Here is a 27,733-nt window from a genome sequence, read left to right on the forward strand (position 1 = left end):
AGTGGACTTTGATTAAAAGCAGTTTGCCCTCCATACTGTGGGTGGGCCTCATCTAATCAGTTGAAGGCCTTAAGAAAAAACGCCTGAGGTCCTCCCAGGGGAGGAGGGGATTCTTCCTCCAGGTGGCCGTCAGACTTGGGATGCAACATCAGCTCCTCCCTGTGTCTCCAGCTGCCGCCCATCCTGAAGACTGGACTTGACAGCCCCGTGACTGGGGGAGCCATTCCTTGAAATTATGGTTGGTCTCTCTCAGACACACACCCCTCATGGCGGTGCATTCCCTGTGATGCATCTGCCAGACCTCTAAGGGAAGATGCCCAGTGAGTAGGGGCTGGAAATTTGCCCTGGGGCTCAGGGTGTCCTCAGAAGAGGCAGAGCCCGGCAGCTCTTCCACCCCACTCCCCGCCAGCCCTCCCCTGCTGATGGGGTCTTGGGCTCTACCAGATGTGCTGAGCCTGGGCCACATTATCATGTTCCCCAGAGTCTGGCCCAGTCCCTCCCCTCCCCACCACCTACAGGTCCCTGTGATCCCTGCACCAAACCTGCTTCTCTTGCCCCCTCTTGGGGGTAGGAGGGGGCTTCTCTGGATGGTGGCATTAGGTGCATCCTGGTGGAGGTTGGCCCGTGGCAAACCCTCCCTGACATTCTGGTCTGGTGCCTTGTGGCCTCTTCTCTGCTGGACCCCAAACTTCACCTGACCTTGGCCTGTGGAGCCCAGTTTTAGGAACCATCCTGGCTCGGCCTCCTGATGGCCTGCCCCCACCCATGCTATCCACCCTCGGTCTGCCTTCAACAACAGTCCCCGACCAGTTAGTCCGAGACCAGTCTGAGAACCCCAAGGAGTACGAATCATATTCCGCAGAGTCTCTGGCTGGGAGCAGAAGCCGAGCCCCCACACCCCCCCACCCGCGGTCACAGGAAGAGCAGAGCCCAGCCCAGAGGACAGCACCTACTCTGGAGGACACCACAGTCTCCCCTGAGGAAGGCACGTTTTCACACAGGCCACATGACCCTGTGGTTTGCAAGTAAAACAGCCACAGGGTTTAGTCAAGCAATTTTTTTCCTTTATTTTTGTTAAATAAGGTTCCAGAAAGTATAGTGCAAACACTCAGTAGAAAAGTCGCAATTAAGAAATGTACATTCACGTTAACATTTCAGTCCATTCACTGGTTTTTTAATAAAAATAGGACCCATTATTCAGTGACTTGTCTCGGTCGAACAATCTTGGAAAAGACTGGAAGGTACAGTGTGGGCTGGCGTAAAAATAGACCCGTATTGATTATACAAATCTATCGACAGAAGCTACCTGGTGACCGTGAGCTGCCGTCGTTCTGACCCCGTCCCAGGGTTCTGGGTCTACAGAACCATTCTCGAGCGAGCTCCGCAGGCGGCGAGCGTGTCCCCCTGCCCACCCCCCGCCCCTGCCTTCCACCGAGTGGCGCGGCCATCCTCCAGCTGGACAGGAAGGGTGCAGGGGCGAATACAGCCTTTCTCGGCGAGGCAAGAAAATCCGGGGTGGGCCATGGGTTGACCTTCGGTGAGAATCAAGCTACTTTAAGGTGTTTGTGATCGATATGTCACCTTCTTTGTGCAAGATGGTATGCAATTGTGCGGCTGGGGCGGGGGGCGGGGGCGGGGGCCTCTGGGCTGGGAGACGCTGTGTGGCCAGTGCAGACACCACCACACGGGTTGGAGCCCCAGGCTGCGTTGGGTCGCGGGGACGCTCTGCGGCCAGCCGGCAGATGGCCCAAGGCGGGCCCGTCCCTCTGCGCATGCTGCGTGTTTCCGAGTTCAAAGTGGGTCTCACACACGTGGGGATCTCAGGGCATGCAATTCAGGGTGCACATGCGTGCGAGCCCAGTTTGTACAGGGGGAAGGCAAGCCCGCGTGCCCCTCTGGGACAGGCACTTGGGAGTGCGGGTGCTCCCATGTGTGCAAGAGGTGGTGGCAGGCTTCCTCGGGATTCCCACAACTGGGGGCCAGTCCCCGGAGACGTGTGCTTCTGGGCCCACGGGGCTTGGGGGTGCTGCTGGTGGGAGGCAAGAAATAGTTCTGGCTGCTGGTGGGCCCGTAGCCCGCGCCGTGGGGAGCGCGAGCCCAGAGACGTGGCGCTCTGCGTGGTTGTTCCTGCACACACCCCCACACACGTTCAGGGAGCCCCAGAGTCGCCCAGCAATCTCGCGCGTTAGTCTAGGACAACCTCTCTGTTTAAACATCAGCTCTCAGGGCGGGATGCGAGCTGTTTGCACATCGAGCTTCTGAACCAACTCTGAGCTGCCCAGAGTTGAAGCAGTCGGGGCCGAGGAGCCCCGTTTCCTACTAGCTTCCGCGACCCCCGTCTTGCCTTCCACACATTCTCCAGGAAACCTGACCATGGCCATCCGACCCGCAGGAAGGGGCGCTGACCACCCACCTCGTGCCTGTGGCGTGAGACCTGGATAGCTCGACCACCAGGAGAGACAGAGCAGAGACGGCCAGCTTGACCCATGGCCTCCCAGGGCTCAGGTGCTTGCGGACCAGCACTTGGGGGCCACCTGGCTTCATGCACGTGGGTAGGCGTGTGTGGTTTGGGAGCTTCTGGGGCCCCCTTCCCCTGTTTGATGCCAGAGAGGCCGTGCAGAAAGACATGGGCAACCATCCTTCCTGCTGAAGGAGGGTCTGTGTGTTCTCAGACAGGATAGGCTGTGGGCATGACACAGATTTAGGATTTAGGATAGAAAGCGACACAAGGTGGGACTTCTCAGGCTAGCTCTGAGTGTCCTTGGGGGGTCCACCGCTGAGGACAGCGTTCTGAGCTCCCCAGGGCGCACCCGGGAGCAAGCAGTGGGGCCAACACTCCAAACCAGCCTGCCAGGGTCCCCACCACAGTGGGCACTTCAGTGCAGACCAGCCGAGGGGTTCCATCAAACCCAGTACGGTGTCAGCAAAGAGCCACTGAGTAGGATGGAAAACCAAGGGCTTCGGACAGGCTGGCATGGGTCTCGGTCCTGCGACTAGTGCTGTGTGACTTTGCTCAAGTCAATAACCTCTCTGAGCCCCAGATTCCTCACGACACCATGGGGGCCGTAAGCGACCAATGGGTGACAGGTGGAGAAGGTGCTCTGGGGCTACCAAGTAGATGTGGGTCTTGGTCATGGCGGTTCCCTTAGTTTGTGGCCACATGGAGAATTCCAGAAGAGAGAGATTTTCACTACACGCGCCAATGACTACTGGCCTCTCCTGCGGCTTTAGCACGGAACCTACACAATCCGGTGTAGGAAGGAATGCATGGATTTCATAAAGGGAGAAAGAGTTGTGTCTAGAACACCCTCCCCTGCCAGGTGTGGCATATACTCATGCATGCACACACCCACATGTGCACACACACACACACGTGTGCACGCATACACACATACATGCACTGTACAATCACACAAGCATGCAAGCACGCGTACACACATGTGCACATGCACACACATGCACGTGTACAATCACATGCTCGCAAACATGTGTGCACACGTTCACACGTGTGCACACATGCACACAGATGTGATCGCAGCATGGCTCCAGCAGAAGAGTTACTGTTTCTCTCCATGAGCAGATCTGACAGGGAGTAGATAGATGACAATTTTCAGGGAAATTTAAGAAATGCAAATGTATGAGTCATTACCATGAGGTTGTTTAGGGAGGTCTAGTCCCGAAACGTGGCCTCTGAAATCAGGCTTACTTCGCTGAACTGGACATGGAGGTGACCACGCGCCCCAGCATCCCAGGACCGGCTTCCAGTGTGCGCACACAGGAGCTGGTGTCTGGAGCCGGGGTGTCCCCGGGAGCGCCCTGAGGGTGTGGAGTCTGGCCCTGGGCACAGGGAGGAGCTAAGGGGCCCTGCCTCATGCTCCTGGCCACAGCAGGCCATCCCTCCCACTCTGGCACCCCTGCACACCCACCCCTGCACCCCTACATTCACAGTTGTGGGGCCCACACCGTCTCCGGGCACAGGGACTGCCTTTGGCTCCTCGCTACCCACCACCCAGAATCAGGGACTCTGTCTCACATCCCGGGCGGCTGCCTGTCAGTGCCAACCCCCCACCGCCTCAGTCCATCTGACAAAATTCACAGCTGGAGTTTCTTCCTCAAGCTGAGCCAAACAGCCTTCCTGACCATCTACCTCATTCCCACCCCGCCCTCCGGCGGGGGTGGGGAGGAGTCCTCAGGCCACCCCTAGCAACCCAATCCCTGAACCAGACTTCAACCCAGCCCAGTCTAAGACTCACAGGTGGAAATTAACTGTGAGAAGAGGTCGCATCCCCACCTGGTCTCCGCATCCCCTCGGAGAGTGCTGGGGCTCCAACTCCCCACCCGGCTTTCCAAGCACACTGCGGGGGGGGGGGGGGGGGGGGGGAGGGGTTGAGGACATGACGCTGGTGCAGGGGCGCAGCTGTGCCCTCCGGCTTCCAGCCGGCCACTCCCCAACCCTTAGTCATCCCCCAAACCAAACATTTTGAAACCAACTTCCTGTAAGGAGGTTGATTTGTTGCTTTTTAAGTTTTGTTGTTTTTAAAACTGAAGCCGCTACAAAAGCAGGTCATGTCGGTTTCCATGGGCGACTTTCTATGGACCCAACAGGCCCGTATGCTTCAGAATTACAAGTGTTGTCAGTGCTCTGTGACCCGCTGAGTCAGAGAGCTGCTTGGTGTGCAGCGGGGCGCCCCCAACCCCCGAGACCCGACTCCCACACTGCAGGGCGCCCCCCATCTCGGAGACCCGGCTCCCACGTGGCTGGGCGCCCCCCCACGCCCAATGTCCGGCTCCCACGCAGTGGCAGGTGCACACTTAGGGAGCCCCTGCCTCGTGGGCTGCGCATGCATGTCATGGGCGGAGACGGCCACACAGGGAGGGGCCCGTAGGACCCCAGACTTGGGGAATCCCGGGAACACATGCTGAAATGAAGCCAGGTCCACCTGTCGGGGCACACAAGCATGAGGCCCACAGGGCCCTTCCTTCTTCAGAAGCAGGACCAAGGAGGGGTTCATACTACTTCTGGGTGCTGATGGGACGGGAGCAGGCATTCGTATCATCTGGATCCCGTCGGGGCCCAGACCCAACACACAGAGCAGGCTCATCAGGCAGGACGGGTGTCCCAGCCCAGAGGCTCACTGCACCCAGTGCGCGCGGTGAGATGGGTTACAAGGGTCGCAGGTGTGCACAGACCTGCATTCGCCCCGAGGGTGACTTCACTGACAGGGCTGAGGCTGGCCCTCCGCTCCCTGTGCCTGGGACACCGACAACAAACTGCACAGAACCCGGGGCCTGAGCGGAGTCTGCAGGAGGGGCTGGGCGGCCACAGAGGTGTCGCCCCCCCGCCCCATGGTGTGGTTGAATGTGGGCAAACTTGTGTGCATGGCTTGTGCTGGAATCACCATTGGCTTTGGACTGGCCTTGTCTCCACAGGTTAGTTATTGCCTCTGGAGACAGGAAGTGTCTGGAAGCGCTGTGGCTCTGGGGTCTGACTAATGTGCAGCCTGGGAGGGCCTGGTATGGTGGTGGTGGGGGGTGCTCCACGCTGTAGCTTACACGCACCATGCAGCGGACCCCCCAGGCCCAGCGGTCTCTGGAAGCGCCTGGAAGTTTGGTGCTGCCTTCTGCACTACTGAGGTTGGGCATAAGTGGTGCACGAGGGACACGCGGGTCCCCCTATAGTGCTGAGGCGCCCCCAAGCAGGGGCGTGGTGCCTTAGGGACGTCACACATCTGGATAAAGAGTGCCATGCGCACAGGAGTTGGGGGGCTGTTCTCATTTTTGGTGGGAGTGAACAGGTGTCCCCTGAAACAGTGCACTATTTACAGAGTGTCTTAAATAATTTAGAGAGAACCCTACTTGAAAGGCTAACATTTGCCCATGAATACTGTACGAGATTAAAAATAAATAAGGCAAGATCATACAGTCTCATCACAAATAAAGAGGAAGACATCGTGCACCCGCCTCCGAGGGTCACTGCGGTGGCTCTCGCGCCCTCAGGAACGGTAGAGTCTGGACTGCTGATGACCGACGTGTCGCATGCTCCTGGGAGCTGGGCCTTGGCGCCGTGAGTGGTCTCACGGCCTCCCGCCACGGCCACGCACAAGGCAGGGCTCCAGAGCTCCTGGTCCTGTAGACCCCCGGTCTGGGACCAGCAGGGCTGGGGGCCACAGAGACTCTCGGTGGCGTCCACATGACCCCAGGTCACTTGGGTGGACAAGGAGTCCACGGCGTGTCTCTGCAGGGGCAGCCAGCTCCTCTCCCCAATGGCTGATGGCTGGATCCCTGCATCTTTAAACAGCAACCTCATCCTTGGGCCATCCTGACCACCCTGCCTCTGAGTCCACTTCGAGGAGGCAGGCGGCCCACCCAGAGAACTCAGGATCCTGCCCCTGGCCTAACCCCAACCTTCAGTTCTGTCTGTGAAGTCCCTTTGCCATGCAATCAAGCACGGGGTCAGGACCTCAGTGTGATCCACTGCCCCCCAGACTGCCCTGGTGGAAGCCTGGCATCCACCGGCAGGCAGGCTCCAGGTCCCTGGCCAGGTCCTCAGTCCCGCAGCCTGGCACAGACGGGCACACCACATGGGCCACATGCTCATGGGACTCCCAAGATGACTCGGGTTCCCCTGAAGGAATCATGCCATGTCTCTCTAAAGGCTGAGCGGGGACGGCTGGGCCACAGAGTCCTTCTCAGTAGTGATGGTAGCAATGGCCTTCGGTGGCCCCGCGCAGAGCTGGTTCTCAGGAGGGAGGCCGTCCACCCACCCATCTCCATCCTGAGTCCCGCATCGCTGGCTATCCACGCACGGCCCGGCAGCCGACCATGCTGCCCCACGGCCGGGCAGGGCTGAGACCTCATGAAGGACATCACGCCTCGCGGGTCCACCACAGGAACAGCCCGGGGACATGCACAGGGGCTCAGCCAGAGTAAGCCCAGCCCCTGCCCGCCGGTGCCAAACTGCCTTCCTCCTACGGTCGGAGCTGCCACCCAGCGCCCCTAGCAACACATCCCACGCGTCCTTGGTCTGCACCTGTGCGCGTGTGAGACCCCCAGGCCTCCCCAGAGTCCCCTGCAGTCCTCTCCCTGCAGGTGTCCCCCAAACTCACTCCGAAATCCCACGTCCAGGAAACAGCCTTCTCCGCAGGGGGCTTTCTCTGTGGCGAGGTATGGTTCGCTTGTTTCAAAATCCATGCAGGTTTGTGCTGTGAGGAGAGCGGGAGCCCCAGACACGGGCGCAGCAAGGGCCCAGCGGCCCCGATCTTGGTTCCTTCCCTGACGAGTGAGGCCAGGGTTTGTAGGGCCGAGGCCATCCGGGGGCTGCGGGACATCTCGGGACTCGCAGGCAGAGCAGGGATGATGCTGGTCGCAACACAGAGACGTGGCTCGGGGCCCCAAGAATTCCAGAAGACCCGCCTCTGGCCCTCGAGAAAGGGCTCCCGAAGGAAGCCAGCAGCCCCCCTCTGTGCTGCACGGCTTCTCCCCAAACCGCGCGCTGGAGGCCTGGCCCATCTGGGCCCAGGGGCCCAGACACACACGTGAGGCCTGGCTCCCAGCCCGGACTGCTGCAGGCCTTCTCAGGGCGTGCTCCCGCTCTGCCGGCCACAGCTCCACGGCTCCCGCTGAACCGAAGCCTGGGGTTGTGGCGGATGTTCCCAAGGTCCCGACGCTGGACGCTGAGCTGGCCAACCCCAGGCAGCCGCTCCTCGGCCACCGAGGAGAGGACCGAGGTGGGCAGCATCCAGGTGGGCAGGGCTCGCCCGGCCCGTCACTGCCCAGCTGCTTCAGGTCACGCCGGGACGGCACCCCTTCTGCAGCCCAACCTCTGGCTGCAGGCCCTGCTCTGTGGGCTGGGCTGGTCCCTGCTGGAGCCCCCAGCAGCCAGCGTGGGCTCCACTAAGCCTCCTTCCCAGCTGCTCCGGGGGGCGGGTGCTGGCCATGAGGGCCCGGCGGGAGCCCCGAGCCCTGCAGAGCCCCCAGCCCAGCTCTGACTGGGGGACCAGCCATGGGGGCCATTGGTGGCGGGCCTGTGCCCAGTCTGGTCTGGAGGCCAGGTCGCCCGTAAGCACACATTTTCCGCTCTGCGTTTAGGGACCTGGCCTGGGAGCCATTTCTATCGGTCCGGCCTTCCAGGAAGTACGTTAGCATCTCCCCCTTGCCCTTGACGCTGACCTTCCCACGGCACACGAAGCGGTAGGTGCCCTTTCGCAGCAGCCGGTGAACCTCCTCAGTCACCTGCAGCAGAGGAAAGCAGGTGAGTGTCCCCGGGGTCAGCAGGGGAGGATCCCGGGGGCAGGGCTGCCAGAGTGCTCCCTCTTCCACCCCTGGGACCTGTCCCCAACATCAGAGAGCGCCAGGGGACGCGAGAGGCCCAGCCGCCCACTAGGCCTGGGCAGGCTCTGGAAAGCAGCACTCTTGGCGGGGGGAGGGCCCAGGGTGCACAGAAGGCTGGACAGGACACAGAGACGTAGCACCTGAACGGAGTGTGAGCCCCAGGGCACCCCAGGCACACGCCAGAGGCCCGGACACGGAGGAGTGGGACAAGCAAAGCTGGATGGCTAACCGGCGTCCTGCGCACCCTTCAAGGAAAGGACCAGAGGCGGAGGAAGGACTCCCAAAAGGAGCAGTGGGGTGGGGGCGTGCTCTTTGTCAACGGAGGAGGAGGCACGTGCACGGGGCCACTGGCGGGAGTGGTGCCTTGGGCAGAGAGGGTGTAGGCAGCACCGGCGGCCCGACGGACAGACCGCATCCTCCCCGCACAGACAAGGGTCCCACCCTGGCGCACGCACCCGGGACACTGACACTGGGCCTGATGGAGGGGAGAGGCCCCGTCTGCACAGAGCTCCCCTATCGCAGGGCCTCTGGGGCACGGGGCGTTAAAGGGGCAGCTGAGTGCTCTGTGCCTCGGGGAGTCCAGACACAGACACGCAGGGTGGCAGCAGTGGGGGGCGTGGGAAGACCACCCCAGCACGCAGAGTGGCCACCTGGGGGGTCACAGGGCTTGTGGGATCCGCGGGACCCCGTGTGGCAGGTGCCTGGGTCAGAATGGGGGCTCGTGGGGCTGTGGTCATCCAAGGTACCCCCGGGGATCTGCCCTCGCTCTTAATCCACAGGGGACCCGCGAGCAGGCAGGGGGCGGGGCGATGGCAGGGGGTGCCCTGCGTGCAGCCGGGGACACAGACTGGAGAGGCACATCGCCTACAGCCAGGCAGCCGGGGGAGGCCAGGCCTTGAGCAGCAGCCACGTCACGGAGAATGGCCCTGGGGGCCCACCGGGGACAGGCCTGGTGCTGCACCCAGGAGGGGCTCACCACAGTGTGATCGTGGAAACTATGAACTTGCATGTGAGTGGCTGGAGAGTGGATGGGGCTTTGGCAAGTCCCCCCCAGGGGTGACCTGGCCCAGGGGTGACCTGGCCCAGGGAGGCCTGGTGTCCCAAGACGGGCTGTGGGACGGTGGTGTGACTTAGCACCTCCAAGCAGCACGCTCACGCATGGTGAACTTGGTAAAAACGTTGTGTGTGTTTCACAATAACACAAGAAACTCAAAGGAAGGACTACAGCTGGGGCCACTGTGAGCAGAGCCTCCTGACAGTTAAACTTTAACGAGACCCTAAGGGCCCACCAAGCACCCGACAGGGAGGCAGCGCCCTCCAGCGACCAGACGGGGCACTGAACACACGGCCCTGGGAGAGCGGGCCGGCGCCAGAGTACACCCGGGGTCCCGAGGAGGACCTCATCAGGGATCTGGCCCGAGGGAGAGGCCAGCACTGGACCCAGTGTCGCTCAGAGTGCCCAGCGGGAGCCCAGAGGCCAGCCGCTGCCACACTAGGAGACAGGCTCCTCCTCCTCTGAGGCCCCCCGGGGGTTGCTGTGCAGGCCCCGGCAGACCTGGGTTTGCATGGCTGGAAGGGGGATCCCGAGAGCCGCTCATACCTGTGCGTGCCTGGGAAGGGCAGACACCGTCCCAGAACCTTTCGGGGGGCGGAGGAGAGGGGGCTGCTGCAGAGTGTCAGAGCTGCCCACAGCCTCCCAGCCAGGCAGCCCCTCAGCACCCACCCTCGAAACCCAAGGAAGCCCCTCCGTGTAAGGCAGGTGGGCAGGTGGGCAGAGTCCTAAATGCTGGACGGGCTCGCTGGGACGCCAGCACTCACCGTGCCCCTGACTCAGCACGCGGCCACGAGGGAGCCGACCCCCAGGGCCACAAGACAAACCAAACCAAGACCACCCCGGGTCTCGGGTCCTGCCTTGCAGGGCACAGACACAACGCACTAGGCAGCTTCGGCTTTGTGTCCCTGCCCGGAAGAGGCAGGCGGGGGAGGGACACTGAGCTGCTCCCAGGCCACCACCTCCCTTCCCCGGCCTCTTGCACCTGCCTCACACCTGCAGGACGGCACCCACGCCCCAGGCAACTCTAGCGGACTGACCTGGATTCTGCCCTGGACACCGGTGCTGTCCATCCGACTGGCTACATTGACCGTGTTTCCCCAAATGTCATACTGTGGCCTTCGAGCCCCAATCACCCCGGCCACCACGGGGCCAACGTTGATGCCTGGAAGACAGCCACGGAGTGCCGTTAGCACTGGCAAGGCTTCGGGGGAAGGAGCTGCCTCTCTCAGGGCCATGGATTCCTGGGGTCACCTAGCCCAGGGCCCCTTCCCAAAGTAAGGACCCACCTCATTGGGACAAGGTAGTCCCCAGTCCCAATGTCTGCTTACACATGAGCCCCGGGGAGCGGAGAGAGTCCCATTTCCTGGACCAGCAACCCCGCTGCCAGGAGGCCTTTCAGACTGCAGAACAGCAGTGTGTCCCCCCGCAGTCCCCTTCCAGGAGGCATAGTGGCTCCTGACGGTTTCCTAGGCTGCCACCATGCAGGGCGTTCAGGGTGTGGGGCCCACCGCTGTTCGGTCTTCCAGGATCTCTGAAGTAGGGAGCAGAGGCCCCCGACTTGCTGGAAGAGCGCCAGTCACCCCTGCAGCCATCCCACAATGGGACTTCCTGGCTCTGCTGACACTACGTCACATGTCCCCTGTTCTGCATCCACACACAGACTTTTCCAAGTTAGGCACGGGTGCTAATGATGTTGGGGCCACTGGCCTCATCCGTGCCTCAGGCCCGGCAGTGGGATGGCCCTGGGGCTGAGCTGGGGACCCGACAGGGGCCTGAGCAGCTGCTCCCCCCACACCATCCCCCCACCGCGTGACTGCAGGGGCGTGGGCCAGACAGAGCCCACCTGCTGGGCGGAAGGGCCTGGGCTCGCACCCCACCAGGTCCCCGGGGGCAGGAGTGTCTGTTCCCAGCACATTGCTGCATGGATGGTGGAGCTCCGGTCTGAGGACAAAGCCGGAACGCGGCTCGCAGGCCAGGCAGGCACCCGGACGGGCACCAGGCCTCAGACAGAGCTGTGCTCGGAGCCTCAGAATGCCTCCGGCTCTGGTAGCCGCACTGCCACCCTCACGCCATCCTGGATCTTAGGTATTTCTCTGGACACTGGATGTCTGAATTCTAGAACCACCTCTGGGGGCATTTTCCTCCAGCCGCATGTGGACGCAGAGGTGTTTCGAGAGCTGGACGGTGCCCCTTGGGGTAGAGGGTCCCTATGTCCCCAGGCCTGCCCCGGGAGGCCCCACCCTCGCTCCTGGGGCCCTGACGTAGGTGGGGGTGGGCGTCCCCCAGCCCCGGGTCGGGTGGGCGCAGCATGCTGGCCTGAGTGGCGGCCGCCCGCAGCCACGTACCGACGCGGAGCACAAAGTCGTTGTAAGACTGGTAGTTGATCTCATCCAGGACGTCAAACATCTCGATGGCGAAGTCGGCCAGCGTGCTGAGTTGTGAGGAGATGCACTTCTTTGCCTGTGCGTGAGCAGACGGGAGTTACCATGTTTGGAGGAGTGAGGGCAAAGCTGACAGCTGGGAATGCTTGGGAGGGGCCCTGCCATCCCCGCAAGGGGTCAGGGACCAGATCACACAGGCACAATCATGTCCACCGCATGCAGGCTGGGTGCTGGCTTAGGGTCGGCCGCTCGACAGGCTGCACACCCCTGCAGGCAGGGGCAGGGGCTGCCACGGCCCAAGGTGCACAGGGAAGCAGGGCGGTCTCCCCTCACGCAGAGCCTGTGGCTCCCACTGCTTTGTGCTGCTACACGACCTCTCTCGTGCCAAATAATGACAACAGTCCATTGTCTTCCTTTGGTAAGAGTCCTGTCGGCCACCTCCCTCACATGGTTCCCCTCCCGGTCACCTCCTGCGTTAGGACCTTCCTTACCACCGAAGCACCCACAGTGACCCATGATGGTTACTAACTACAGGTCACACTGGGCTTGGAGGTATGTGTGTACATCCTGTGGGTTTCCACAAATGCATAATTTCGTGCACCCACAACTGTACCATAACACAGAGCAGCGTCACTGTCCCCCACCCCGTCCCCCATGCCCGTGTGTTCATCCCCCTCCTCCAGCCCCCTGGCAACTCCCGATCCTTCCACCATCTCCACAGTTGTGCCTCTTCCAGAACGTTCCATAACTGGGATCCTCTAGCATCAGCATTTCCGGATTGGCTTCTTGCCTCCGGAAAACGCATCCAAGTTTCCTCCACGTGTTGCCATCATGTGACGTGTTGTTCCTTTTCAGTGCTGAAGAGCATCTCCTTGTCTGGATGGACCGCGGTGCATTATCCCTTCACCCAATGAAGGACACTCGAGGCTTGCAAGCTTCGGCAGTCCCGAGTACAGCCGCGGTGAGCACCCAGGTCACATATTGTGTGGACACACACTGTCCGCTCCTTCGGGTAAATGCCAAAGATTGTGATTGCTGGATCGCAGGGTTAAGAGTATGCTTCGTTCTGTAAGAAACAGCCAGACTGTCTTCTAGACACACCATGCCCCTCTTCATCCCCACCAGCCATGGGGGCGTGTTCCTGTCACTCCGGGTCCTTGCCAGCACTGGGTGTCCCAGGGTTCTGGATGTTGGCCGTTCTGATCCATGTGTAGTGGGGCCTTGCTGTCTTGATTTACATTTCGTTGATGACACGCATCTCCCTACACTTACCTGTCCTGGGTGCCTTCTTCGGGAAGAGATCTGTTCAGATCTTTTGCCCACTCTTTAATCAGCTTGTTTGTTTTCTTACTGCTGAGTTTAAAAAGTTCTTGGTATCTATTTTGGGGCCCAAAGCAGGCCTTGAACTCACAGCCCTCAGATCAAAACCTGAGCGGAGATCAGGAGTCGGACAATTGACCGACTGAGCCACCCAGGTGCCCTGGGGGGTTCTTTGTATATTTTAGATCCAAGTCCTTTATCAGATAGTGGTTTGCAAAGATTTTCCCTCGGTCTGTGGGTTGTCTTTTCATTATAGTATCTCCCACATGGAATTTTAAATTCTTAATTTACATCCAGCAGAATGATGCTTTCTTCTGCGGATCATGCTTTCAGTGTTGTATCTAAAAACTCATCACCAAACCCAAGGTCACCTAGATCTTCTCTTACTCTCTCTTCTAGGTCTAACACGCCTGCCTTTTACACGGAGACCCAAGATCCATTATGAGTTAATTTAGCACATCTTGAGTTAATATCTGGCTACACAGACAGATGTGCCGGGGTCCCAGCACTGTGTGTTGCTGGCTACCTCTGCTCCATCTGCCCTCTTGTCGGGGATCTGTTGACTCTCCTGACGGGTCTGTCTGGCTCTATTCTGTTCCATCAATCTAGCTGTTTGTTCTCCCCCAGCATCACACTGTGTTGATCACGGCACCCTTTCTGGTTGACCTTGAAGTCAGGAGTGTCAGTCTTCCAACCCCGTTCTGTTCTACTGTACTGTGTTAACTTACTCTGGGGCTTTCACCTCTATGTAAACTCCAAAGCAGTTGGTCAACATCACAGAGCAATCTGTTGGACTTTGGAGTGGAACTGTGTAAATCCAATGCTCAGAGGAACATTACGTCTTCACTTACTTAGATCTTCTTTGATTTATTGCATCAAAGATTGTTTTCCTCCCAGAGATAGCATTGTAGCTACATGACCTAGTATTTAATGAGGGGGGGGGGGCTACAATCAATGGCACTGTGTTTTTAATTTCAAATTCTACCTGCTTATTGCTGGTGTGTAGGGAACTGACTTATCTGTTAATCTTTTTTTCTACTACCGCCTTAGGGTTACTTATCACAGACATTCTGTGGATTCTTTTTCATTTTCTACATAATCATGTCATCTGTGAAAAGTGTTTTATTTCTTCCTCCCCGGTCTACATACACTTATTTCCTCTTCTTGTCTTATTGCACTAGCTAAGACTTCCAATACCAAGGTCACATAGGTGTGATGACAAGGGGCATTCTTACCATGCTCCTGATCTGAGGGGGAAGCTTTGTTTCTCATCAGGTGTGTTGGAAAACTACCGGGCTTTTGTGGAAGTTCCTTGCCCAGTTGACAAGGTTCCTATTCGTAGAGTTTGCTCACAGTTGTTTTTTTAAAATCAGGAAGGGGTGCTGGATGTTGTCAAGTGACTGTTCTGCAGAAATTAAATGACATGGTCACCTGTGATGTCTCTTCTTTATTTGGTTGCTATAGTAAATTTCATGAACTTCGAAACGTTGCTCTAGCTTTGGTATCTTGACATCCAACTCCAACTTCCTTGTGCTCTATGGTTTTCATACAATGTTGGATTCAACCTGCTAATGTTTGTTGAGGACGCACACATCCCTACTCATGAGAAATACTGACCTGTGGTCTTCCTTCCTTGTAGTTTCTTTATCTGACTTTCTTATTATTGTAATACTGGACTCATAGAATGAGTTAGAAAGAAATGAGTTACAAAGTTCCACTTTCTGGAAGAGATTTTAGAGAACTGGTACAATTTCTTCCTTAAATGTTCAGTGAACCCATCTGGGTCTACTCCTCTTTTGGAAAGTTACTAATTATTGATTCAATTTCTTTAATAGACATGGGCCTGTTAAAATGTTTAATTTCCCCTTGTTGAGATTTTGCCTTTTAGGGAATTGGTCCATTTGATCAAAATTATGACACTAGTGGGCACAGAGTTGTTCATAACATACTTTTTCATGTTTCAGTTCAGTACACATGGCCCATCTTTCATTTCTGATATTAGTAATTGTGTTCTCTTCCTTTCTTGGTTAGCATGACCAGAGGTTATCAACTTTATTGATTTTTCAAAAGCCCACGTTTTAGTTTCATTGATTTTCTTTTTAAAAAATATTTTATTTATTTATTTGTTTGTTTGTATATTTTTAGCACGAGCAAGGGGAGGGGCAAGAGAGAGAGAGAGAGAATCTCAAGAAAAATCCACGCTGAGCAGGGAGCCCAACGCAGAGCTGGACCTCACAGCCCTGACGTAATGACCTGAGCCAAAATCAGGAGTTGGACGCTTCACCGATGGAGGCACCCAGGTGCCCCATCATTGATTTTCTTTAGTGCCTACCTGCTTTCAATTTCATTGATTTGTGCTCTTTTTTCCTCCCCATTCTTACCGGAGGTTTCTATTGTTCTTTCTCTAGTTTCCTACAGTGCGAGCACAGATAACTGGTTTTGGATTGCTCTTGTCTTCTAATATAGTACTTCGGTGACATAAATTTCTAAGGGCTGCTTTTGCTGCATCCCGCAGACCTCGATAAATTGCATTTTCCTTTTTATTTAGTTCAAAACATGTTTAAACCTCTCCTGAGATTCCTTCTTTGGCTCGTGTCATTTGGACAAGTGTTGCTTAGCCTCCAAATACTTAGGAATTTTCCAAGTTATCTCCCCACTGATTGACTTCTAGTTCAATTCCATTCTGGTCTGAGAACACACTTTGTAGGATTTCAATGGTTTTACATTTGTTAAGGTGTGTTCTGTGGCCCGGGATGTGCTCTGTCTTGGTGAATGTCCCACCTGAGTTCGGCAAGAATGTGTGTTCTGCTGTTGTCGCATGGAGTCGCCGGTAGGTGCGGATTTTATGCAGGTGCTTCGTGATGCTGTTCCCTTTAACCACCTTCGCGGTGCGCAGCCTGCTGGATCTGCCCGTGACTGGGATGGGTGCTGATGTCTGCAACTATGACAGCAGGTCCGTCTGTCACTCCTCATGTTTCCATCTGTGCTTTGCCTTGTGTATTTTGATGTGTTGTTATTAGGCGCGTACATGTTAAAGACCGTAACGTCCTCCTAGGGCACTGACTCCTTTACTATCTTGCAGTCTCCCTCTTTATCTGATCATTTTCCTTGATCTGAAGTTTGTTTTGTCTTAAGAGTGCCACCTAAATTTTGTTTTATGAGTGCTAGAATGCAACCTCCCTCTACATCCTATATTCTTAAGGTATCTGTGTCTTTATATTTATAGTGTGTTTCTTGTGGCAAACCTAGTTGGGTCTTGTGTTTTTGGCCACTCTGTCAGTCTCTTTTAATTGGCATATTTCCTTTAACATTTAAAGTGATCATTGATAGAGCTGAATTAGTATCTCCCATATTTATAATCGTTTTCCATTCATTGCATTTTTTTTTTTTTACATCTACAATTCTTTTCTTGCTTTTTTTTTTTTTTAATGGCAACCAGAGGGCTTTATTCACAATTCTGCTTTGGAAAAGGGGAACACTCCATGGTGCTGCACTGGCAGGGCTGGGGTGTGGCTGGTAGGGAGGGGGCAGGGCCAGTGAGGAAGAGGCAGCGCTGTTGAGGGAGGGTCAGTGGGGCAGGGCAGGGCCAGAGCAAGCCCCCTGAGACTGGCCTTGGGGCTGACTTTCCATACAACACAGTCTGGAGAGAGCTGGCCCCTGAATGGACAGCCCAGAGGCCACTGTCCTGACCCAATGCTAGGACAGACTGGCGCCCAGATCAGGGAACACGCACAAAGTCCCAGAGAAGTCTGGGGCAGAAGTCAGGGACTACCCAGTCCCTGAGCAGCAAAGCCCCCGACAGCACCCACCTTGGACCCTGTCGTGGGCACTAGCCCCACCGCAGCCATGTAGGTGCTCCCGATGGTCTTGATCTTCTCCAGGTCCTTGTAAAAGTCTTTGTCCATGAGCTTGGTATAAAACACAAAACTGTTAAACATTACGTAACAACCAAGAGAAGCCACTGTGGGTACAACCCCAGGGCAGACGGCGAGCCTGTTTTGGGAAGCAGCATGTCTCTTATGTTGTGGGCACTGGACAAGGCCTGGGCCGATCTGAGGGGCTCCAGCAAGGGCGTGGGAAAGAGGAGCCCAGGAGGGACCAAGCCGAGCACCCCGCCCTGCAGCAGTGGCCTGAGACTCAGCCTGAGGAGACGCCCTGGGGCAGGGAGCAGACCCCAGGCTCCTGCCCGCCCCTCCCCTCCATCTTGGAGGTGAGGCCACCATCCAAGCCCAGCCTTTACTAATTAGGGGACAGGAACCAGCACCCCCCCCCCACCGGAACTCAGTGCCTGCGGGTGGCAGAGGCCCCTCCTGCATGGTCAGGGCCGGTTTGGACCCCCCAGGGGATAGAACACATGCGCCTCCTCTCAGGTCCGTATGCGGGGGACATGCCACGCTGGGGGCCATGGCTCGGTCACCTCGTCAAAATCAGCGATGATCTCGTTCAGGAGGCGCAGGCACTCCACACCCATGTTGTTGCCGTCCAGCTCGATGTAGAAGTCGTCAAAGTTGGGGATGGAGGCAAACATGACGCCCACCTGCGAGTAGGACTGGTAGTACAGGTCCTGGGGGCAGAGGCGAGGTCAGCTGCGGCACCGGGCGGCAGGTGTAGGCAGGGGAAGGGGGCGGCGGGGGAGGACGCATGGGCTCTGAGCTGCCCCGGGAGCCCTGGTAGCTTCGGAGTAAAACCGGTCAGGCTGAGATACAAGCCTCTTTGTATCTGAGTTGGCGCGTGTGAGCCCTGCTCTGTGGGTGGTTGCAGTCTCCCTCCGCAGCAAGCTCGGACCCCTGGCTGCCCTGAACGCGGGTTCCTGAAGCCCATTCTCCCTCCATGCGGGGTGGCAGGTGCTCTGCTCTGTCCCGGGACCGAGAGAGCCTCCTGGTGCCTGGGCGGGTGGATGCAGGGGGTCTCACTCAGGCCTCAGGGCGGCCCGGGCTCAGAAGAGGCCAAGCTTGGCCATTCCAAGCAGAGACGTGATGGGAGGGTCCCCCCGGGTGGGCGCCCGGCCGCAGGCAGCCCCGCCGGCAGAGCAGGAGGCTGTGCCCGCTCACCATGTTCCGGGGGTTGGACATGAGGAAGTGCTGAGCGACGTGGGCCGGCAGGAGGTTGAAGAGGATCCGCTTGTTGTCCAGCTTCACCCTCTCCATGTCGTCCCTCTCCTCCTCCGCCTGCGGGCAGAGCCTCCGTTACCCACGCGGCTTCCTCCCCTTGCCAGTCACCCCCGTGACAGACTGCCCCAGACCAGGCGGACCCCGACCCCACCCCTTGAGCCGAGCGCTGCGTGGGCGTCTGAGAGCCTCGGCATTGCAGTCGGCAGAACCAGGAGTCCAGCCCGACTCCCCCCCCAGACGTCAGACGGGCCTCCCCAGCCCCTCATCCCCAGGGGACACCCGACAGCATGCGCTGCCCCCAGTCGGAAGCCTCTTAGTTCAGACCCTCAGACCCCACACCCCTGACATTTCCCCTTGGCGATTTTCTGTCTGCCGACCCCTACCCGCTCCTCAGAAACAAGCCCCTACTTGCCCGTGCCGCACCTGTGCTGATGGCTTTAAATGACATCTGTCCCACACCGGTCATGGGTGCAGCTTTCCTACAGTACTCGGCTCTTTGCAATCATCCAAACGAGACCCCAAGGGCGCCGGCCCATAGTCTACACAGGCTCATCTCCACATCCCGCCCCAGGCAGAGCCCCTGCATGGACATCCTGGGGGCCTAGAGGAGCCACAAATTTCTGGGCAAGTCCCCACCCCAATCAGTTGTGACTTTCAAAGGACAGTGGGGGGTTCACCCCTTTTCCAGGGTATACTCCCCACCGCCTTCTGGGACCCAGACCCCTGCAGCACCTGAGGCTCCCCCAGGCAGCCTCCAATGTGCCCCAGAACATTCACAGGCATCTGCCACTTGTGTCAGTCACTTGGGACGCCCAAAGCCAGGCAGCCAATCCCATTTCCTCTAGAATCTCCGTACTGCCAGCACCACTGACATCCTGGGCCCTTAGACAGGGAGACCTGCAGGGACCTGGGGTTGGGACAGATACAGCATCAACAGGACTCAGCTAAGCGCAAACTCCCCAGAGCAGGTGGTGCGGCCCAAGGGGGCTCTCCCAGGGTATGCTCCTGGGCAGCTGGAGGACCTCTGGACCACAGGGCCTTTGCACAGACTAGTGAAGCTGGCAGCAGTGACTCCCACCCTGCTGCAGCAACCACGTCAGCCCTCAGACACTAAAACCACCAGAAGGCCGTTGGTCACTCACCCGAGCTCCCAAACCTGACACCAGCCCAATCTGTGAAAAGAACAGTTTGGAGAACATTTCTGGGGCTGCCTCAGGCTTGGGGACACTGTCCTCTACAGTGACACAGGGATGGCTGTTGGGCTTGGAGGCAACCCTCCCCAGTTCTGATCCCGCTTCATGGCCACGTGACAGGCTCCAGCTTCCTCATCATAAAATGCAGGGAAAATGCTCCATTTCAGGATCACACTCTTACTTATCAAGGGTTAGGGAGCGTGTACTATTTACTAAGCCCAGAACTGTCCGTTACTGTTAACTCAGTGCAACGTCCACCAGTTAAAGCGAGAAGTGGCGACTCCCAGCGGCAGAGCTGCAGAAGCCAGGCACAAGGACAAGGGAGCCTGGAGCACAGGGGATGGTGTGGCCAGGATGAGGGGTGCGGCCAGCAGCCCTGGGCCTCCTCTGGGCGCTGTGCTGGGGAAGGCAACAGGACGGGCTCTGTCCCCCTCGCAGTGCGCCATTGGGCAGCAAGGGGCACGGGAGAGGGAGCCCAGAAGCTACAAGACTGGGTGGAGACGAGCAGGCCTCTGCAGGAGGGAGGCCGCGGCCGTGGGAGAGAGGGAGGTGCCGGAAGGAAGCCGGAACCTCTCCCAGGACACGTGCAGGTCATTACCTCTCAACACACGCACACCGACAGACGCAAGAGAAGCTTTCTGCAGGGTGAGATGAAGAGGAAGTCCGTATTTTTAAGGGAGAGGTTTTATTTGTTGACGGCACTAAAAATTTTGCTCTCCCCCAAATATCGTTAGTGCTAAGATTCCTTACAGAAAACAACGCAAGTGAAGGCGCTCGAACTTTGCAAAATAAAGAATCTTGGTTTATTGCTTTGTGATCAAAAGTTTTGGTTCTAAGTTCAGTGTCTTTCAAATGACCTAGAATTCACTGACATTTATTTCCAGCAGAAGAGCAAAAAATTACTGTTTTTTTTTTTTTTTTTTTTTTTTTTTTAAGATTTTATTTATTTATTTGACAGAGAGAGATCACAAGCAGGCAGAGAGGCAGGCAGAGAGAGAGGAGGAAGCAGGCTCCCTGCTGAGCAGAGAGCCCGATGCGGGGCTCGATCCCAGGACCCCGGGATCACGACCTGAGCCGAAGGCAGCGGCTTAACCCACTGAGCCACCCAGGCGCCCCAAAAAATTACTGTTTTTTAATGCATCTCCACATGCAAAAGTTTACGTGACGTGTGTTGGATAAGTGTCCATCTTCTAACAAATTAAGCAGAAAAAGTTGTTACTGTGTTTTTAACAAATATGAGAAAACCCACTGAAATTCTCTTTTTGTGAGATTTTCCTACTAACCCGGAAACCCTAAGTATGGGTGAAAAAGAGCTAGTGTGGGCGGCACGCACTGTCCCTGTCACTGCGTGAGAGATGCAAGCAACACGCTGTTTTCAAGCTGTCCCCTCCTCAGCACAGCTCGTTTCAAAAGGCATTTGCCTTCCGTGCACAGGCACAGTGGGAGGTTTCAACATGATTCTCTCAAAAACCAGCAGGATGGGCAGAAAGTCTGTGAGGGCCTGGGGGGCTGAGGAACACTCTCGGCCGGCCTGATACTTAAAAACCCACCACCCAATAGCGACAGAACGGAGCACGGAGCATAGAAGAATTCTCAGGACGTTTAAAGGATCCAAGGCTACAAGGCATAAGGTCTGATCACAATATAACTAAGTAGAAAGTCAAAAACAAGAAGATCGCTGGGAAACCTTTGAAAGATGAATGTATTTCTTCGTAACTTTTGGTCCAAAGAAGACCTTAAACGCACACACATGCACACGTACACACACAAAACCAGAAAGTCCTTGTATCAAAGAAAATGAAATGACATACAATGTCAAAATTGGTGGGATTAAAGCAGCTCTTGGAGGAAAATGGGTAACAAAACCCCGGAATCAGAGAAGATACGAATCATCTTAGGAAAGTAGAAGGTAAGAGCTGAGTAAACCCAGAGTCATCAGAAGAACATAAAGATGAGAGTGGACTCCACTGAAACGGGAAACTCAAAAATAACAGGAAAATCGATAAAACCAAATGCTAGCTCTTGAGAAGATCAGTAAAACGTATGAACTTCTGGTCACGCTGATCAAAAAAGAGTCTACACAATTCTACCTCAGCAGGAGAGAGGGGACGTCACCACAAATCCTATAGATGGCAAGCGGGTAAGGACAGAAGAGTAAAAACAATTTTGTGACAACAGAATGAACAACGTTCAGGGAACAATATAAATTTCCAACGATGCCTCGGAAAGAAATGGAAAACCTGATATCAGCCCTTTACCTTTAGAAATACTGATTTTGGTTAAAACCTTCCCACCCTGGACACATACAAACAAATCCAAGCCCCCAGGCTTCACGGCCCCAAACATCTGAGGAAAAAATGGTACCAACTCTACGGGCTCTTCCAGAAACCCAAAAAGGAAGCCACGTGTCCCCACTCGTGAGGCCTGCTTCACTCGGACCTCAAAGCCCTCTCTGCCCTCCAAGACTACAGAACAACACTCGTGATCTGGAATGCAAATAATCGTACTGAATTTTGGCCAAGTGAATCCAACCATACGTAGAACTGTTCTACAACACACGCAAGTCCCTCCTGGGCTGCCCTCCCTCTGAGCACCACCAATATGGTGCCAGGACCCATGGGAAACAGCCTCCTGAGTCAAGCATTTTCTGGTACAGACATCCGCTGCCCTATCACCATCAAAATTCCTGGGGAGTCCAAAGAAAACACGGTTCTGGAACAAAAGCACCATGACGGCCACACAGAGAGAGGCAAGCCCGAGCACGCAGGTTTTTGCAGACAGCCCAGGGTCAGTCATTCATTAACCCCTCGGCTCTGGCCTGGCCATTTCACAACAATGTGAGACTCCGTGATGTCTGCGAGACAGGCTTAGGTACCCAGAGGGTAGACAGGCGAAGTGTAGACATGGCCTTGTTTTGCTGGGTTCACGGGAAGGTGAGGTGGCATTTCCCATTATGCATCCTTGGAAAAACACGTCCATGGGTGGTTGCGTGTTGGCGACCGTTCCTGATGACACGGGGATGGTCTCTCTAGCACTGAAGTCTCTGGAAAGCTTGCTTGGAGGCGGGGGCCAGGTGTGGCACAGGGTGCTGGAGGACCCCAGGGGTCAAGGGCCGGGCTTACCGACATTTCAAGGGACGCCAATGCCCAGAAATGCGCTTGCAGGATCAGATGAGAGCACACGCTGCCTCAGCCTGGGTCCAGGAGGGCAGCCGCGGAGCAGGCGCCTGGTGAACGAGCTGGAGGCCAGACTCGCAGGCCCCTAGCCCGTCCCTTTCCCCGGCTCCTCCTGAGGCTGTTCTCCCTGCTCTGAGCAGCGAGTCACAACCCAGACCAGAAGCCGGAGGGGCCCGCGGACCGCGGGGTGGGCACCCTTTCATACCAGCCAGCCCGGCCACCCTGAACAGCCAGCCAGAGCCCGACAAGACCAGGTCCCTCGGCAGAGCCCACAAAAGGGGCCATTCTCTGTGACCCAGCGAGACTTTGGCCAATGGCCGCAGTCAGGCCTCCCTCCTGGGAGCCCATGTACGCAGCTGTCGGCGCTGGACAGCCCCTCAGGAGCGGGGTCTCTCCGGCACAAGGGGTGGGGAATGCCTGGAGCGGACACACACTGAGCACACGGGATGGAGAACCAAAACAGGCACCTCCGCCGGGACAGTAAGGAGATCGGGGTTGGGATGGCAGAAGTTGGGAGCGACCGCTGATGGGTACAGGTCCTTTCTGGGGCCGTCCCGTGTTTTAACGCTGCCTGCAGTGAGCCACCCCACCGTCATCGAAGTACACCGAAAACCGCCGAACCGCATACTTCCCAGGAAGGAGTAGTGTGGAGCAGGAATCCTACCCCGGGCGGCCATCACGTAATACAGAGTAATTAAGCCACATCCTCCCCCAGCACACGTGTGTCTATATGTAGACAGACGCAGATACACGTATGTCTGCAGAATAGACGTGTGCATACACACGTGCCTGTCTTCTCTCTCGTTTGCTCAGAGTAACAGAATCCTCGTTCAGGATCTTGGATAAGCATCCCGCCCTGAGGTCCTTGGCCGGGACCTGTCTTTGCCAGAAGTATTGGACCAGCCACTGCAGGCAAGGCATCCCTGGAGGTGAGCAAGGCAGGGTCCCACTCTGCCGCCCGCTCTGCCACCAGAGCCCACCTGCCCCGCACCAGGACCGCCGCCAACCCCATCCTCATGGAAAACTACAGTGACCGTACCCTACCCGGGATGAACAGTTTACGTGCCACCTGGCCTGGGCCACAGGGTGCCCAGACGGCCTGCGAACATCGTTTCTGGGGGTCTGCACAGGTCTCAGGAGGGGTCAGCATTTGCACTGCTGCCTGAATGAAGCAGATGGCCTTCCCCGGCGTGGGCGACCTCACCCCCAGTCCTCTGGGCTTCCCCGTTCTGTGTCGGGCCGCAGGTGTCCCAGTGCCCTGACCCCACCCATGAGGTCTCTGGCTGCACACGGGGCTCCCAGAGTGAGGAGGTTCCCAGCTGCCACAGACCCCATTTAGACCCCTGGTCATCCCGGCTCAGCTGTGTCCCAGCCGCCTGGGTGCGGGCCCCGTGCCTCCGTGCTCCACTCCCCACCTGCAGGCCCCACCCCTGTGAGAACAAACACAATTCCATGCCCCTGACACCGAAAAGCTGCTTCTGGATACATCAGAAGAAAACCTGGAGGGCTAACACTCCTGGGCCTCCATCCTGCGGCACGCCTCCTCCCCACACCAAGATGGGGGAGCTGAGCAGAAGCAATCTGCCCAGGGTCAAGAAGTTTGCATGTGGCACAGACGGAGTCTGAACTTGACCCCGAAAGCCGGATGGCCTCCCCATCTGAAGGCTGAGGACGCAGCAGGTGACGAGCGGGTCCCAGAGACACCAGCTCCGCATCCTAGGAAAGGCCCAGAAGTGCTCCGGGTGCTGGTCACTAGGCCGGTGGGCAGAGCGAGCCTCCGGTGGTCGTTACCTCCCTCCCCGGGGCCAGGGGCCCAGGGACAGCTCCCGCATCTGCACCTCTCAGCCCCCTGGAGGACTCTGGTGCGGGAATTTGCCAGCGCACTTGGAAATGACGGAGGTCCCCACCCTCCCCCACCCACAGACCCACTAAATCTGGGGTGCACGGTGCAGGCGTCAGTGTTTTCCGGAGTCTCCCATGACCCTGAGAAGACCCGCTGTCACAGGCAGCCCAGAGAAGGCAGGGCCACTGTGCACCGCAGCCCCACGGGCCCGAATGCCTCTGGGGATGGGCAGCTCACTGCTTGAAACACCACCACACTCGTGCGCCCGTGAGGCAGAGCCCATTAGACGGTCACCAGCTGCCCAGCCCTGCCTTACCCTGGCCCGTCCTCCTCCTGGGCCCCATCCCTGCCTCCTCCACCCACACAAGCTCTATCCCCGTCCTGAGGGGCCCCTCTGTCGCACAGCTCCCCACAGGGCAGAGAAGGCGCGTCTTGCCCGAGCCACCCACCCTCCCCCCTCCACGGGGCAGAGAGGGCGCGTCTTGCCTGTGCCGCCCACAGGTAATCCAGCCGCAGCTTGACGTCCACCTGCCGCGCGTGCAGGGCCAGCGTGCAGGAGAACAGCAGGATGGCCACGATCGGCTCGAAGCTGCGCCCAGACACCGCACCACCCCTGCAGGGCATGAGGAAGGGAAGCTCGTCAGCACTAAGAGCCCCAGACCTGGCCCTGTGCGGCCCGGGACACCACGCTCACCAGCACCTGCCATGGACCCAGGCCTGAGCCACTCTCGCCCGGAGACCGGGGCCCAGACAGACACATAGAGAAGCCGCAGAGCCCAGGTGCTTCCTGACCCACGGGCCGGAGCAGGCAGTGCCCCAGGGGGCGCAAACGACCCCACCCAGGCATGTCCCGCTGGGGGAGCGCACCTACCCCGAGGCCTGGGTGTACCCGCTGAGCTCCAGGACCAGGATGTAGGACGCCGTGAGCACAAACAGCAAGATCATCTTGGGCAGCGAGGACACCCGCAGGAAGACGGCCAGCGGGAGGGTGCCCACGAGGCCGCACAGCAGGGCGTGGGGGGCCGACTCGCAGGGCGCGGCGGGCAGCAGGGCGTTCCGGCCGCCGGGCGCCAGGACCACCAGGGACCTGTTGGGGCTGGAGCTCCAGGCCCAGGGCAGGCAGCCCACCTGGAGGGGACAGAGGGGCGGGGAGACACCTGCTCAGGACCAGCCCGCTACAGGCCCTCTCTCAGGACAGGCACCCCAGGTAACTCCCACCCCCCATGTGACCCACACCCCTACCCCCACACAGGGCCTCAAGAGGGCCTAGGACCTTCCCTCCTACTCTGCCTTCCAAGCTCCTCCCAGCAGGGTGGGCGGGGCCAGGGGCTGGAGACCCCTGCCGTCTTCCTCAGACCACCAGCCTCCTCTGGGTGTCCCGGCTCCTCCCCTATTGTTCCTGTAGCTCCCTGCTCCCCTGCACTCTCTCCCCACCTCCTTCCTGGCACTCCTGCCCCAGTCTGTCCTGCTTCTCTGCCCGAGAGAGAGCTTCTGTCATCTGCACGTGTTAAAGGAGCTCGGTGTCCCTTCACCAGGAGACAGCCGCCCCCTCGACCTCCACATCCCACTCCTCTCGCCCTGCTGCCTCCCGCAATGCTCACCACACAGCCTTGGGCCACGGAGTAGATTAGGACCACGATGAAAATACACAAGACGGTGCGGATCTGGATGGTCAGGCATCCTGGAAAACACTGAACCACACAACAGGTTACTGTAAAAACAGGCGTTTACGAACAGGCACGAGGCAGACGGTGCAGAGCGCCCTGCGAGTAGCCGGGACCCCGGTGCGGCTCCCCCCAACCCTAATCCTGGGCTGAGCTCCTGCTTCCCCCCCGAGGTCAACAAACTGCCCACATTAAAAAAAAACAAAAACAGGGCGCCTGGGTGGCTCAGGTCATGAGCTAAATCCTCTGCCTTCGGCTCAGGTCATGATCCCAGGGTCCTGGGATCGAGCCCCGCATCAGGCTCTCTGCTCTGCAGGGAGCCTGCTTCCTCCTCTCTCTCTGCCTGTCTCTCTGCCTACTTGTGATCTCTCTCTCTCTGTCAAATAAATAAAATCTTAAAAAAAAAAAAAAGAAACAAAAACAAAGCTCTTTAATTAAAAAGAACCCCACCTGCCATCACGTACCCCACGCTGTGACTCTGGCGCTGAAAGGAACAGAACCGGCCAATGTGACATTTTTGTCCTAGGAAATCCTTCCATCCAGAAGTAACCAGAAGTTACACGTATTTAGGTCTTCTTTTATCGGCTTCAAGTACATTCTAACATTTTTGTCATAAAGGCTTCGCAGTCATTTTTGTTACGAGAAATTTTATTTAACCCATTTAGGTACATTTTGCAATATTCAATGGGTGACTTCATGGGTAAAAGAGCCAAGTTCTTTTCAGAGTCACACTCGTGAAATGTGAAACAAAAACCCAAGTAAAGATGGCAGGGAGTCTGCACAGGGCGCTCATGAGACCCGCAGCCGGCCAGGGCACCCAGGGCACTGTCAGGCTACCCCCCAATCCCGTCCTCCCGCAGGATAGTGAGGACCCCGCTGTCCTCAGTCTGCAGGTGAGCAAACGCGGCCCCGCCAGCCAGCCTCCCTCATTCCACGGGGCTCACACAGTGAACCGGGTGACGCGCTGGGACAGGACTCATGCGCACAGAAACACACAAACGCACACACGCACCTGGACACGGGTGACGTGCAGGTACAGGACACAGGCCACCAGGAAGCAGATGCAGAACACCAGCAGCAGCAGGACAACCACGCTCCTAGGACAGAAGCCACAGGGTCACTGAGGGCAGGGCTGAGCATGGTGTGCCCAAGGAGAGCCTGTGATTCCAACCCCTGAGCTCTCTGCCAAGTCCGTTCCTGTCTCCACCCCAACTTCCCTCCACCTGGGTGCACCGTGAGGTCCTCCCTCCCAAAGGACGGGCACAGCCCTCTCTTTGGATGTCATCTGGGAGCAGCTTTTCTAGAAAAAGCTGGTCCCCACACAGGGCTTGAGGTGGCTGCTGTGTTCCCAGGGTCTGGGCACAGGGCAGCTTCCTGTGCTTTCTGGAAACTCTGGAAACACAAAAGGGAATGACTCCCCTAGGGATGTCTTGTCAAGAAAGTGGTTTGTCCGGAAGGAGAGTGGGTCTTCCCGCCGAAAACAAGCACTGCCAACCAAGCTCACTTTGACTTCGATAACCGAACGCCATTAAATTCCTACACTTTCCTCCTTTTCCAGAAACCACTTTTCCTCTTTTTTAAGTGTCCAAAATGGATGCACACCCAGAAACCCGTGTGCCTTTTCTCCCTCAACATCGGTCCTGGAGTCGAGGGTACACGT

General features: G+C 57.5%; 1 protein-coding gene across 2 annotated transcripts in view; it reads right to left on the reverse strand.

Annotated features, from left to right (window-relative positions):
• Positions 1–1,042: 1,042 nt before the first annotated feature.
• ADCY1 (adenylate cyclase 1) overlaps positions 1,043–27,733 on the reverse strand; it is a 93,525-nt gene continuing 66,834 nt past the window's right edge. The window contains exons 11-20 of one of the 2 annotated variants that reach the window (XM_059170663.1): positions 27,086–27,170; positions 26,011–26,100; positions 25,281–25,537; positions 24,896–25,022; positions 18,138–18,254; positions 17,504–17,650; positions 16,896–16,994; positions 11,731–11,845; positions 10,423–10,547; positions 1,043–8,232 (exon numbers count right to left, since the gene is read on the reverse strand). In XM_059170663.1, coding sequence (XP_059026646.1) covers positions 7,894–8,232; positions 10,423–10,547; positions 11,731–11,845; positions 16,896–16,994; positions 17,504–17,650; positions 18,138–18,254; positions 24,896–25,022; positions 25,281–25,537; positions 26,011–26,100; positions 27,086–27,170 — 1,501 coding nt within the window. In that variant the 3' untranslated portion in view covers positions 1,043–7,893. The remainder of the gene's footprint in view (positions 8,233–10,422; positions 10,548–11,730; positions 11,846–16,895; positions 16,995–17,503; positions 17,651–18,137; positions 18,255–24,895; positions 25,023–25,280; positions 25,538–26,010; positions 26,101–27,085; positions 27,171–27,733) is intronic. The other variant, XM_059170664.1, reaches the window with a different exon arrangement.

Source organism: Mustela lutreola, chromosome 4, assembly GCF_030435805.1.
Source record: "Mustela lutreola isolate mMusLut2 chromosome 4, mMusLut2.pri, whole genome shotgun sequence".
Taxonomy (NCBI): domain Eukaryota; kingdom Metazoa; phylum Chordata; class Mammalia; order Carnivora; family Mustelidae; genus Mustela; species Mustela lutreola.